Consider the following 12449-nt stretch of genomic DNA (forward strand, 5'->3'; position numbering starts at 1 on the left):
TATATATGGGCGCCTGCTCTACCAACTGAGCTATCTGGGCACTCTCAATAGTGTAGACCAGGGGTCTTCAACGTTTTTAAGCCAAGGACCCCTTAAGTGGAAGAGACGGAGCACGGACCCCCTACTACATATGTTGTATAAAATATTGCTGAAAATGGGCCCAAAACCCAAAAAAAAACCCTTTTTAAAATTTTAAAAAAAAAATAACTAAAAAAAACTAACAAACAACAAAAAAAAAATTTTTTTTTTATAAATTTTAAATTTTGAAATCAACTTTAAAAAATGTAACCATAATTTGGAGGCCCCCCTGCATTGACTCTGAGGACCCCCTAGGGGTCACGGACCCCCTGTTGAAGAACCCTGGTGTAGACATTATGAAATAAATATTAAAAGATAACAAGGTCATCAGTGAAACATCGTAAAAATATTTTTTAGGAAGTTCAACAGTCTTTTGCAAAAAAAAAACTCATGTTTCTTGTTGGAAAATGTACTCTTGAGTTGCTAACTCCTGTTGGAAGTGTTCTTTTAGGGCCACAAGTCCGTTATATTGAGAGAAAAAAGTCACACTACATTTATGTGTAGTGTGACTTTTTTGGCAGAACCCATGTGTGCTCCTATAGTCTGTATGGAGATGGAAAGTCCACACCAACACAAACACCCAAACTTTCTGGTATTACACACTTCCTGAAGGCATGGAGAAAATAAATGCAACAGGCCACAGACACACTTTACTTGTTGGCCATTCTTTATTTGGATAGCCTTCATTGAATTGCATTTGCAATCCACACAGCAGACATTTTCCCCACACAGATCAAAAACCCCAGCCACACAGCTCCGGGTGAGTACATGAAGCTTTGGTATCACTATTTAGTTAGGGTCATTAAAATGGACATCAGACATGAGAAAGTTTGGCTCGTTATTGATATACTACAAATCACACACACACACCACACACACACACACAGCTCTCGTAATACATTGAGTGTCTGCATGTACGGATAATAGGATATAAGAAATCCGTGCAGATTCTAGCAAAATTGGGCCAATGACAAAATGTACGGCACACAGATCCTTTTGTATGAAGTTGTTCCACCACAAGCCTCAAGAACAGCTTCAGTGCTCCTTGTCATAGATTCTTCAAGTGCGTGGAATCAACAGCATTCTTTCAAAACATATTCCCTCAGTTGATGTTTTGATGGTAGTGTGTCTAAAGGGTAGAATATACTGAAAAATGGAGGCAGACATGCATGCTGTTCTGTTTATGCTCTGTGGAAAACCATTCCTACCATGCCAGCATGGCTTGAATGGTCGCGCACTTACACCCCAGCTCAGGGGGAGTAGCCCCACCTGTATCGAAAACGGTAGAACGGTATACAAAACAGCCGTGGACAGCAGGGTGGACAACTTCTTCCGTTTATACTACACTGGGGATGTGCTAAGGCACGCATGTTTACCCATGTGCAGGGTGTGTATGGTCATAAATTACGCAAAGTAAAGGGCAAATGGTGAAACTCATGCCACACTAAACCTAGTCAGCATCAACGGAAGAACATTTCCAGGATGCCCCTGACCTTCCGTTCTCTGTGTTGACGTTCTCAAAATCCCTTCGCTTCAGGAAACAAACTTCGAGCTAGCGAGCTACACGCTGAAAATGGCAAGTTTAGAAGAAAATTTGGACCGTGCAACAAGGCAGGCCTGCTTGGTTCTTTCGGGGAATGATCGTAAAGATTTACAAAGAATATGTTTACGGCATTTCCTCTGTTACTGGGACGTTTTGGGACCGATTGACGGGACTGCTGTGGCTAAAGTACACACGACGATACACTGGTAAGAGCACTTTTTTTCTTCTCCTATCCTAGAATGTACGTGGTGTAGCCAGACCTTACTCCACAGCGCTGTGGGGACAGCTCTGGCAACGTGAGACTAGTATTTAATCGTATCTAGGAATACTACTAGGCCAGTTTAATAGTAGCAGTAATTTTGCTTCAGCCAGACGTACCCATGAACCACAAGAAAACGGACACAGAAAGCACAGAAACAGACTGTTCCATCTCTAAACAGCAACTGTAGAAGGAACTTCAGCTACAGCAGCGTAGCACTAACTGCACTACCAGAGGACAAAAACAAGCCAAACTTTAGGATGTCATGAGAGGCCGTTAGTATTAGCATTCATCATCAAGAATGGCTAAGCTCATTTGTGTGCTGCATCCTCCCACAGCGAAAGTACATTATAAAATGAGATGACAAGCAACAACAGCATTGATACAAAGGTTTGGGAGGAGGTCTATGTGTGCAAAAACAGGTGGTTAACATACAAAAAGACTCCATCTGATCCAAAGGTAACACACATACACACACAGAATAACATTTAAAAAGCTAATCTTCACTGATACTAAGAAATACAGCGAGAAATTTACAACCAGGGGTGTGATCTGGACACAGCCATATAAAAAATACATGAGTAAAAAGCAGTAAAATAAGAAATCATCATTTAATAGTCAGCGGGAGTTCTGGGTCCTTTATAAAGGCTGACATTTGCACGGAGAAACCTGGGAGAATCACGGTTTCATTTGGTTTTCTCTTCCCTTTCTTTCTCTTCATTGGTGTCCACAGTCTCCCTCCTCTGACAGGAATAAGGGATAGTGTTCATCTGCTGGTGTTCAAGTGTGTTTCATCGCATTCATTCAACTCCACTCTACTAAAGTTCAAACGTTGATGTCAGAGTTGCTGGTATCCTACTGCGAATCAGAGCTCTCGTACTGTCACCACTGTGACAGGGAATGTTGCATGTGTCTGAACCTACAGGACATGTCCCTCAGGGTAAGAGCTAGTCTCCATTAGTATGTTGAGCCACACGGAAGTTAACGGACTCCAACACTAGTGTCAGATAAAATACCTGAAAGGCAGCGAAGCAACGTTTTAATACAATACTCTTTATAAAAGGGTTTTTAAGCTGAAACTAATAACATACTGAATGTGTAATACAATAGTTTAATAGGTCACTTATGAGCCATTAATCTAAACAACTTTTGAATTGCTAGGTTGTTAAACAAATCTCTTTATCTCCATATCATTGTTTAAAAACAATGTAGTAAGTCTTTTAAAGCTGATAAAGTCCAATATTCACTTTCCTCACCAGCTAGTTGCTAACTTTGTCTGCTGCTTGGTGTGGAGAAGGTAGTGTCCAGTGGGGTTTAAAGCTTGAAAACAGATGCCTGCACTAGGAGAGGGAACCAAAACAGTAAAGTTGTGGGCCAAAACAATGAGCTAAAAGCTGCAAAAAAAGCCCTCTGAGCTGAGGGGAAATTCAGAGTTGGTGCAAACACATAGCCCTTCATTTAGCTAACATTAGCCAACATTAATCACTGATAGACCAAATAATGCTGTAGTAGCAAAGCCCCTGAGTGTATTGAACTGATCAAAGATGTACTTTATTGATTGTAAATTCAACTATTTGTTTGCCAAAGGAAGAATGTGTTATTTCTAGTTGCATAGTTGTTTGCATTAGCAGATGATATGTAATGTGAGCTAAAAGGAGAGTGAATATTGGACCTTGTTGTGCTGCACCAAGTAAATGAATGCCGCTTTAATAAGGGTCCATGGATTTTCACTTAGTAATACTCAACAGTTGTACATGTTTACAAGCTGTTGAACAATAAAACCTGTTTTGGTGCAGATATTGGGAGAGTCTCCCGGACAAATTAAAGAGCCTAAAAGACAAAGCAAGTGTTGGAGGAAAAACACAAGCTGAAAGGATTCACAACCCAGTAACCCAAGCTTGTTCTTATTAAGGGCTTAGAACCATGATATTAAGCATTAGTGAATGATTTAACTATTAGTTAAGCCATTCATTTCAGTTTATGAACTTTTTTTTAAAAGAATGCCTTATTAGAAAGAGGCTAAATTAAACTAAAAGACTGAAGCGACTAGATGTAAAATCTAAAAGACTACGCATAACATCACACCTACACCTAAACTACAATTCTAACAAACAACAGATGAAACACACACAAGTTCATGCAAAAATCAACCCAATGAAAAACGTCAAAGTTCTCAGAGTGTAGGCTCTCGAAGAGTCACTGGTTTGGGATGAATGAAGTAGTAATAAATATGCTAGAAGAAAGCTCATCATCAAAGAGACATAAAAGTTCAGGCTCTAAAGAGCTGGAATCCCATCCACCGATCAGCAGATTGCTCTGCTGTGTGCGTGTGCGTGTGTGTGTGTAGCATTCTTTTCACATTCCATAGTTAACAGAGCTCAGCGCTGGTCTCTTCTTGCCTTTAATCTTCAAGGATCCATAACGCACCTGGTGACAAAATGATGAAAACAGTAGTTATGTATGTATGTATGTATGTATGTATGTATGTATGTATATATATATATATATATATATATATATATATATATATATATATATATATATATATATATATATCACTGAGTTTCTGCACCATTTGTTGTGATACAGATTGATTTTAAAATGAATATAAACTAGGGGTGTAAATAATATTGGATCATTGAGGATTAAATTAAATCAATATCTCGATCCGGATCGACATATACTGTATGTACAAAGTCTTGAGCACCTCCTCTCTTTGCCTTGTAGCGCCGTTTTTTATTCTTTTTTTATTATTCATATGTCTGGTTCAGGGCTGTAGTACTTGAGTCCGGACACAGACTCAAGACGTTTTTCTGTTGTCTCGGATTTGTCTTGGGACTCGTTGGTATTTAGACTCAAACTTGGACTCGCCAAATATTCTAGTTGGTCTCGACCGAGTCCAGCACTATATGCTTTTTTTTTTGTAAGTAACTACCTCCTTTAAAACAAAACCATTAATGAAGCGTGCTTGTTCAGAAAATTCTGAAAAAACGTATTAGTTTAATTCAAAATCCATCTAGACGGGCACTGACACTGGTTGCCTGGTACACACCTGGCTGCCCCGTATACCTCAATCATCAGGTATCAATCTTTTTTAGGATTCTTTTTTTTCTGTCTCGGCCAACTAGTCCTGTCCAGGACTTGTCTTGGACTCGACTACAGCCCTGGTCTGGTTATTATTTTTCTTTTGATGGACTATAAAATAGGAACTAATTACAGAGGATTTTTGCTATCTGAATACACCGCCTCCAACAACATGGGACAGAAGACTTACATCTTTGCGGACTCTGGATCGTGAGATCTTGACACTCTGCGATCGCCTCAGTCCTTTCTGAGTGACTGCCTCGTCTTCAGAGAAGGTTGGTTCCGCCTCTTCATCAGTCCTCTCCTCCTGGTCATAGTAGTAGTCTGCAAAACATAGACACACACATACACGTATCAGGAATCACTGAAACAGACTGAGATTTGTGTCCTGACAACACAAATGTTTCAGACACCATGTTTGGGTGCATAACTGAGCCGGTCCTTTTCACAGCTGAGGTTAGGACTGCAGTACTACATCCACGACGTTCCACTTCAGCGATTGCTCAGGTGCCGCCGGAAATTCTCTTTTCAGCCGGATGTCCATTACCTCCCGCTTTCTTTGGGTTGTAATCTTAAACTCCGGTGGATTTGTGAGGACTATGGTTAACTGCTCCTCAGATCTCTGCAGGGTAAATCCAGACAGCTAGCTAGACTATCTGTCCAATCGGAGTTTTCTGTCGCACGACTAAAACTACTTTTGAACGTACACATGTTCCACCAAAACAAGTTCCTTCCCGAGACTATTTAGCAGAGGCACCGTTGCTCCGTTCGGTGCTTAGCACTGCCCAAGACGATTGTGATTTTTTTAAAAGATGCCAATAAACCAGAGCACGTTTTTCTCCCCTCCAGAAATGCTGTGTGGACTAGCCAGACCTTCCTCCGCAGCGCTGTGGAGGAAGGTCTTTGCGGCATGCTTCTACCAACATCTTATGTGAGACGGGGCTCACGTAGTATGAGCTGAAACATAAATAGAGAGATCTGTGCCACAATGTGTAATGTTGTAATTTCTAAAGTATCGTTTAGGAACCGGAATCAAAGTCAGGTTATCAGTCTGGGTACCGTTATCAGGAACTTTTGAACGATACCCAGCCCTAGCAAACACCATGGCCATTAGAACTTTATTATTATTATTATTATTATTATTATTAGCACAGAGACAGGAAAAAGACAGAAAAAGAAAATTGCAGGAAATTATTATTTTAAAGATAGAATGAAAGAAAAACTACTATAGTAGTAGTGGGAACTATATTCGCTGTATTTCTATTTCACTAGTTTTACAGTGAATGCATCGTGATCACACAGGCCTGTGCTGATATTGTGTTGAGGTGGCCATGTAGAGAGCGGCTGGTCCAGCAGAGGTCAGCAGACACTCCGCCAACACACCGCTGCCTCGCTGCTCGGCTCTCTTTGTCTCTCCTCATAGAAACACAACAGCTAGAAAGGTCATACACTAGCCATCTGTTTTACACTCCAGCAAGAAAATACACTTTAGTAGCACGATCTCAAAGGCTTTTGAGAGCAGCTACGAATTATATTTGTAATTCAGATTCATCACACAAGAGCTACCATGTTTTTTTCTGTTCTGTTTCTGTTTCGGACTCAGCTCATTACTTAGCATGGTATGGCCCTCATTTCAATACACATTGTATAATTTATAATAAATTGAACGATATCAACATTATGCCACATTTTCATGCTTTGCAGCCCTCTTACAAAAAAGCAAACCTACTACTAACCCTAATGCAAATGTTCACGAAATGTTTATTATGAAATATAATAAAAGGGTAAGGTAGTTTTTTTTTGGACCCTATTTTTCCATAGTGACTGTCTGATGGGAACAACAATCTTTGACATTGGTCCAGTATTAAGAAAGATCGCTGCTGTCGGCAGTCAGCTAAACAAGCTACAGTGCAAGTTAATAGGGCAATTGTCCAGCTTGTATTTACCTTCACAAAAGTGCTTGATTTGCCACTGACAGGCTCAGATTAATATTCTAAGTGTCTGACAACATTATGGAAAGGATTTCTAAGGCGGTCGACCTTACTGTTAAGGAGTAAGATCCTTTTTTAAAACATAAAAACATCCACAAAATTGCGTTCGCTAAAGCCACCAGACTCCATGTAAATAAACAGTAATTTTAGCATCGTAAAAAACACTTCATTCAAAGTCAACAGATACAAAATAAAACTAAGAAAAGCCGTTTTGGGTTAGTCTTTCCACTTTTCCAACCATCACAACTCTAGTTTTGGTTGAAATAAACACACAGTTTACCGATTTACATGTAAAATATGTTGGCTCTATACACTCTAAAACTATTGTTTTTTTAAATGGAGTCTGGTGGGTTTTAGCGCAAGTGACCTCAGAGCTGTTTCTGGAACAAACAGAAAGGTAAATGTTACTTATATAAGGCCTATCTCTGTAGGGATCATTTCCATAATGTTGTCAGACACTTAAAATCATAATCTGAGCCTGTCAGTGGCACAAACAGCGCTTTTAGTGGACAAATTTGACGATGCTCATTTGCCCCATAGGGTTACATTGCAGCCTGGCCTGCGACTGCTGGTTACAGCATTCACGCATAATATTGGACCAATTTCAAAGATTGTTGTTCCTATCAGTCACTTACACACAAAATCATAGGACAATAGGGTCTAGGTTGAAAAAAAAAAACTAAAAATTATCCTTTAAGTCAAATTCTGGAGAACTGACATCTCTGGAAACACCCAAAACACTGTTTTATGTTAAATACTGTTACTTAAAGTATTGCCACCTGGTCGTGTTCTTTCATCCAAGCGCTGCCTGAAACCATGCCCAGGCAGTATTAGTGTCCATCAGGGTTTTCTAACGCTGAGTTTGTATTTGAACAGCGATGTTTTCCATTGGTTCTGGTTCTAGCTGCTGCTGCGGTTGTTGTCACATCTGGAGTCTATAATAGAAAAACCTCCCACTCTCTAGAGTTGGAAGCAACCTTTCCCCTCCCAGAGGAAACAGGGTGGGATGAGACAGAGGCCAGCTTCACATTAGATTTCACATTCCAACACAAGATCAAAAATACCATCTGAATTCTGGATACGTTGGTTGCTATACAACAAAAACAATCCAGAGCTGTAGTTTTGAGGTTGATATCGAGTAGTAGTCCTGCTACTTGTGTACGGTGTTCAACTCCGCAGTTGAAACTACCCTTGTCTAGAAACTACCCTTGTCTAGAAACCAGGCGGTTCAATGTCCGCAGCCTGCTTGGCTCCCACTATACCGAGGAAGGACTCTGCAGCTCACATAGTCTATATCGCCGACGTTTCATTTACAGGATAGTTCCTGTGCTGCCGGAGGTTCTGCTGGATGTCCCTCATTTTAGGCCAGGCATTCTAAACTCCGGTCGACAGCCAACAGCAAAAATCTGCAGCAACAAAAAAAATAAGCACAGTCTAGTCTTTGTAGATTTACACCGTCTTAACCTGCTGTTGAGCTTTACTTTTATTCTCAAAACACACTCCACCTACTCATGCACCCTCCAAAAATGCACCTGTAAACTACTCAAAGTACACCTGATGTATCTTTGGACAAAGTAAGGGGGCATGTTTTTTTTTTTTAACTTGCAGGCCTGGAGTCTTCCTCTATCAAGTAGCCGTAGCATTTTCAATTTCAAATTTTAAAACATTATATCTCTATCCTTTGTTACGCAGATGATACTCAGTTATATAGACCAGTATAATGATCCCCCTTCATCTCTACTGTACTGAATGTCTGGATGATACTACAATTCGGCCCACCTACCATCACTAAACCCATTTCTGAAAAACTTTATAGTGATCCAGTTTGTTTCGAGAATGCCATATCTAAATTACTACTACTTTTAAATATTTGCCTATATTATGTTTTATATCCTCTTTTACTTTGATGCTGATGATACATAACAAGGACAGTAGATTCATCTGTAAGAGTGCTTAAAGCCAATATTTTACATTTTTCTAATAGTCAACCAATCCCATGAAACAACCAAAGCCAAGAGTTGTGTTGGTCCGTCTCTGACTTCCCTACCCCCTGTCTGTGGCTTTCAGCGACAAGCCCATTGGTTCCTACTGAAGATCTGAACACCTGATCTCACGCATATATATTGGTTCATTTAAAAAAAAAAGTTCCTGGTCACTGTAGTTTTTAACAAACATTATTCACACATATAACGCATTTTTTTGGGTACTATTTTCAGTGGCGGAATAATCAACATGTGGGTGTTTTTGGGTCAGCAGGACGGTGTATGTTGGACTGAGTCAAAATAAACTACAGTGTGTGTGTGTGTGTGTGTTTGTTTCATGGTAAAGGAGGAATATGTCTCAACAATGGAGCTCTACAGCACAGAGAAAGAAGATATATCAGGCTTTGATACCCACATACTTGGATACATTTATTGTTAGTTTGAAATTTGTTGATTGTAAAGAAAAATATATAGAATATCACCAGAGGTATCCTTTGAGTCACATGTTTCACAAAACAATCATCTGTAGAAAACCATTGTTGCCTAAGATATGATGACCTCCAATATGGCCACCAGAGGGTGTGTGATGTCATGTCAAAGCAGTTGGAGGGTAAAACAAATCCCTTTCTCCCCTCATCTCTCTGCTGGCTGGCTGAGCTGAATACATTATACTTTTTTTCCTCTCTCAGTATGCTAATGTTGTCTACCAGCCTTGCTTCCCTCCGTCAATCCACCTCTTCTTCCAAATTCACTTCTTCTCCATCCATCCCTTACATCGCCACTCTCCTCCTATACATTCATCTCAGTTCTCCCTTTCTTCTCCTCCACTACCACCCCCTGCTCTCTCCCTCTCCATGCCTCACTGACCGGCTGTGTGTTTGAGAGAGATAGACAGAAGGAACAGAGAGAGAGAGAGTGTGTGCATGTGTTTGACATTCCACCAGCATCCCACTCAACCTCATCCCCTCCGTCTGCTGGGAAGTCATCTCACACACACACACACACACACACACACACACACACACACACACACACACACACACACACACACACACACACACACACACACACACACACACACACACACACACACACACACACACACACACACACACACACACACACACACACACACACACACACACACACACACACACACACACACACAAACTTCATTGATATGACAGCCAGCCTGCAGTTCTCGTTGTTTGACACAAGCATGGTGTTGCAGTGATATGGACAGCCCTATCTGTGTGGCTAATGTCCTTAAAGATTTGGAAATTTGCATTATTTTGCCAAACCCAAGTTAGGACAACGAAACCTAGCTGAGTCCACCTGTACCAGTTAGGCTGAAATCAATTTCACTCATGATATGATAGATAGAGATATGATTGAGGATATATATATATATATATATATATATATATATATATATATATATATATATATATATATATATATAGTGTTCTTTTTAAATTACTTTTTATTGTTGTCATTTTTGAGAAATGTAATGTAAATATATAGCACACGCATGTTTTCTTGTTCTTATTTCTATTTAGGATAAACAACTACTACGGTTCCCATCATGCTTTGGGTGATGAAAACAGTTTTGCCATGGAGTCAGTGAGCTAGGTGTGGGCTACAACAGATATTCCTATATTTTGTTACACGTTGGTGAATCTGCACCATAAAAATTCAGTTCCTGTTTAAACTGTAACCACGGAACCATGAATACTGAAGAAAATGTCTAAACATGACATAAGAGCTCAAGTCAGCCCTATCTCTGGAAAGATTAGGTATTGCTGATTTTGTGTATGATGTCTGAGTTCAGATTTGAGTGTGTTGTTGTATGAGGTGTGCCAGCTTTAACAAAACTATGACAGTCAGGCTTAAAGGGTTAAAATACTTCAGAATGCGCTCACAGTTTTCACTTTTAACTTCCTGGATTTATTTTCCTTTCAAGGGATGTTTGGGGTTTGTATATTGTCATATTACCTGGCTAGCGCCACATATACAAGCGTACTGATCAGTCCTGAATCTAAGGTAAAGACTATGGGTGACTAAGCTTTTACAATCAGGGCCCTTGAGCTATCCATTCACATTTTTCTCAATTATATATATATATATATATATATATATATATATATATATATATATATATATAAAACTTTGGGTTTATATTTAAATATAAATAGATAGTGTGCCCTTTAAAAAAATAGACAAAAAAAAATAATCTTACTAGCATCTTCCAGGAAAGCTGTCATCTGCATTTCACTTTCTCGGCAGATGGATTTTTCTCAGTTGTCTTAGAGGATGACAACTGAGTGAACTTAATCTGCTAAAGAAGTCTGTGCAAAAAACGGCAGAGTGTGTGTGTGTACCTGTTCTGTCGCCAGCGTCAGTGCTCTGAGATCTCCTGGCGGCAGGGTTGGCTGAGCGGGAGCTGTACTCGTAGAGCTGGTTCCCTGCGCCGTCATCTTGCTGGGTTATCTGTGTGAGGTCGTGCATACTCAGGCTACGCAGCTTGTCTGTGATGGCACCCTGACCCTGTGACACACACACACACACACAATTACATCACCAGCAGACTGCACTTTAGACCTCACAGAGAACAACACTGATGAAGTGAGTAAGTGTTGAAAACAACCAACTACCAACTCCTCCCCTCAACATCTTTTTGGGTGAGGGGGAACTTTTTGGTGCAGTCAGACAAATCTCAATTTGTGAAGTAGACCAGTATGTGACGGTCAGTGAGTTTGTTTTATTGTAAATGAGCGTGGTCATCTTCTTATTTATGGGTTACTACCATACAAATTAACTACTGACTGCTGCTTAAGTACTAAAAACAGATGTATGTTGTCTTACTTACCCAAAGCCCTGACAAATATTCTATTAGTTGGATGCAGCTTGAAAAGTTAGAAATATTCCAGCAGAGCCTTTATGTTCATCCAATGCACAGCTAGTGTAAAATTTAACGTTGGCTGCTTTTCATTGCATTTCCAGAGACTTATAAAGTCCACTGAGCTTTAAATCGTTTTGCTTTGAACCTGTGTTTTTGTCTGAAGAACACCAAGTCCCCCCTGTGGTCCCATTACGGACTTGTATGTTAATGGTTTAACTTCACTTTCACAATATCCTTAAATCTCTGACCACTAGAACTTCAGGTCATCCACATCCTTCATCTGACCCATAAGCTGACAGACTGCTCTCACCTGTTCACTACTCAAGAGTATTAAAATAAAATTGCCCAATATTTCGACTTTATAATTATTATTACAACTAGGTCTGGGCGATATGGCCAAAATCTTCTCTGCCGATCATTTTATATACTTCCAAAATGATATATATCATGATATAGCTTCTTTTCTGGTAATTCAATAAATAAATAGTCTATATGAAATAGCCTATTTTTGTAAAGTACTGAGTATTTTCTCATTTCATTTTATTAGTGCAAAATGCACGACATGGATCAGAACATAAAGCGCCGTCCAACGCAGTTTGGCCGCTGCGTT

The 12449-nt window shown here is 39.8% G+C and overlaps 1 protein-coding gene across 1 annotated transcript in view; it reads right to left on the reverse strand.

Annotated features, from left to right (window-relative positions):
* Positions 1 to 727: 727 nt before the first annotated feature.
* Positions 728 to 12449, reverse strand: part of reep3b (receptor accessory protein 3b) — a 67028-nt gene continuing 55306 nt past the window's right edge. Inside the window, exons 6-8 of the mRNA XM_039787518.1 lie at positions 11319 to 11484; positions 5155 to 5288; positions 728 to 4307 (exon numbers count right to left, since the gene is read on the reverse strand). Of these exons, the coding sequence (XP_039643452.1) occupies positions 4236 to 4307; positions 5155 to 5288; positions 11319 to 11484 (372 nt within the window). The 3' untranslated portion in view covers positions 728 to 4235. The remainder of the gene's footprint in view (positions 4308 to 5154; positions 5289 to 11318; positions 11485 to 12449) is intronic.

Source organism: Perca fluviatilis, chromosome 21 (assembly GCF_010015445.1).
Source record: "Perca fluviatilis chromosome 21, GENO_Pfluv_1.0, whole genome shotgun sequence".
NCBI classification, from domain to species: domain Eukaryota; kingdom Metazoa; phylum Chordata; class Actinopteri; order Perciformes; family Percidae; genus Perca; species Perca fluviatilis.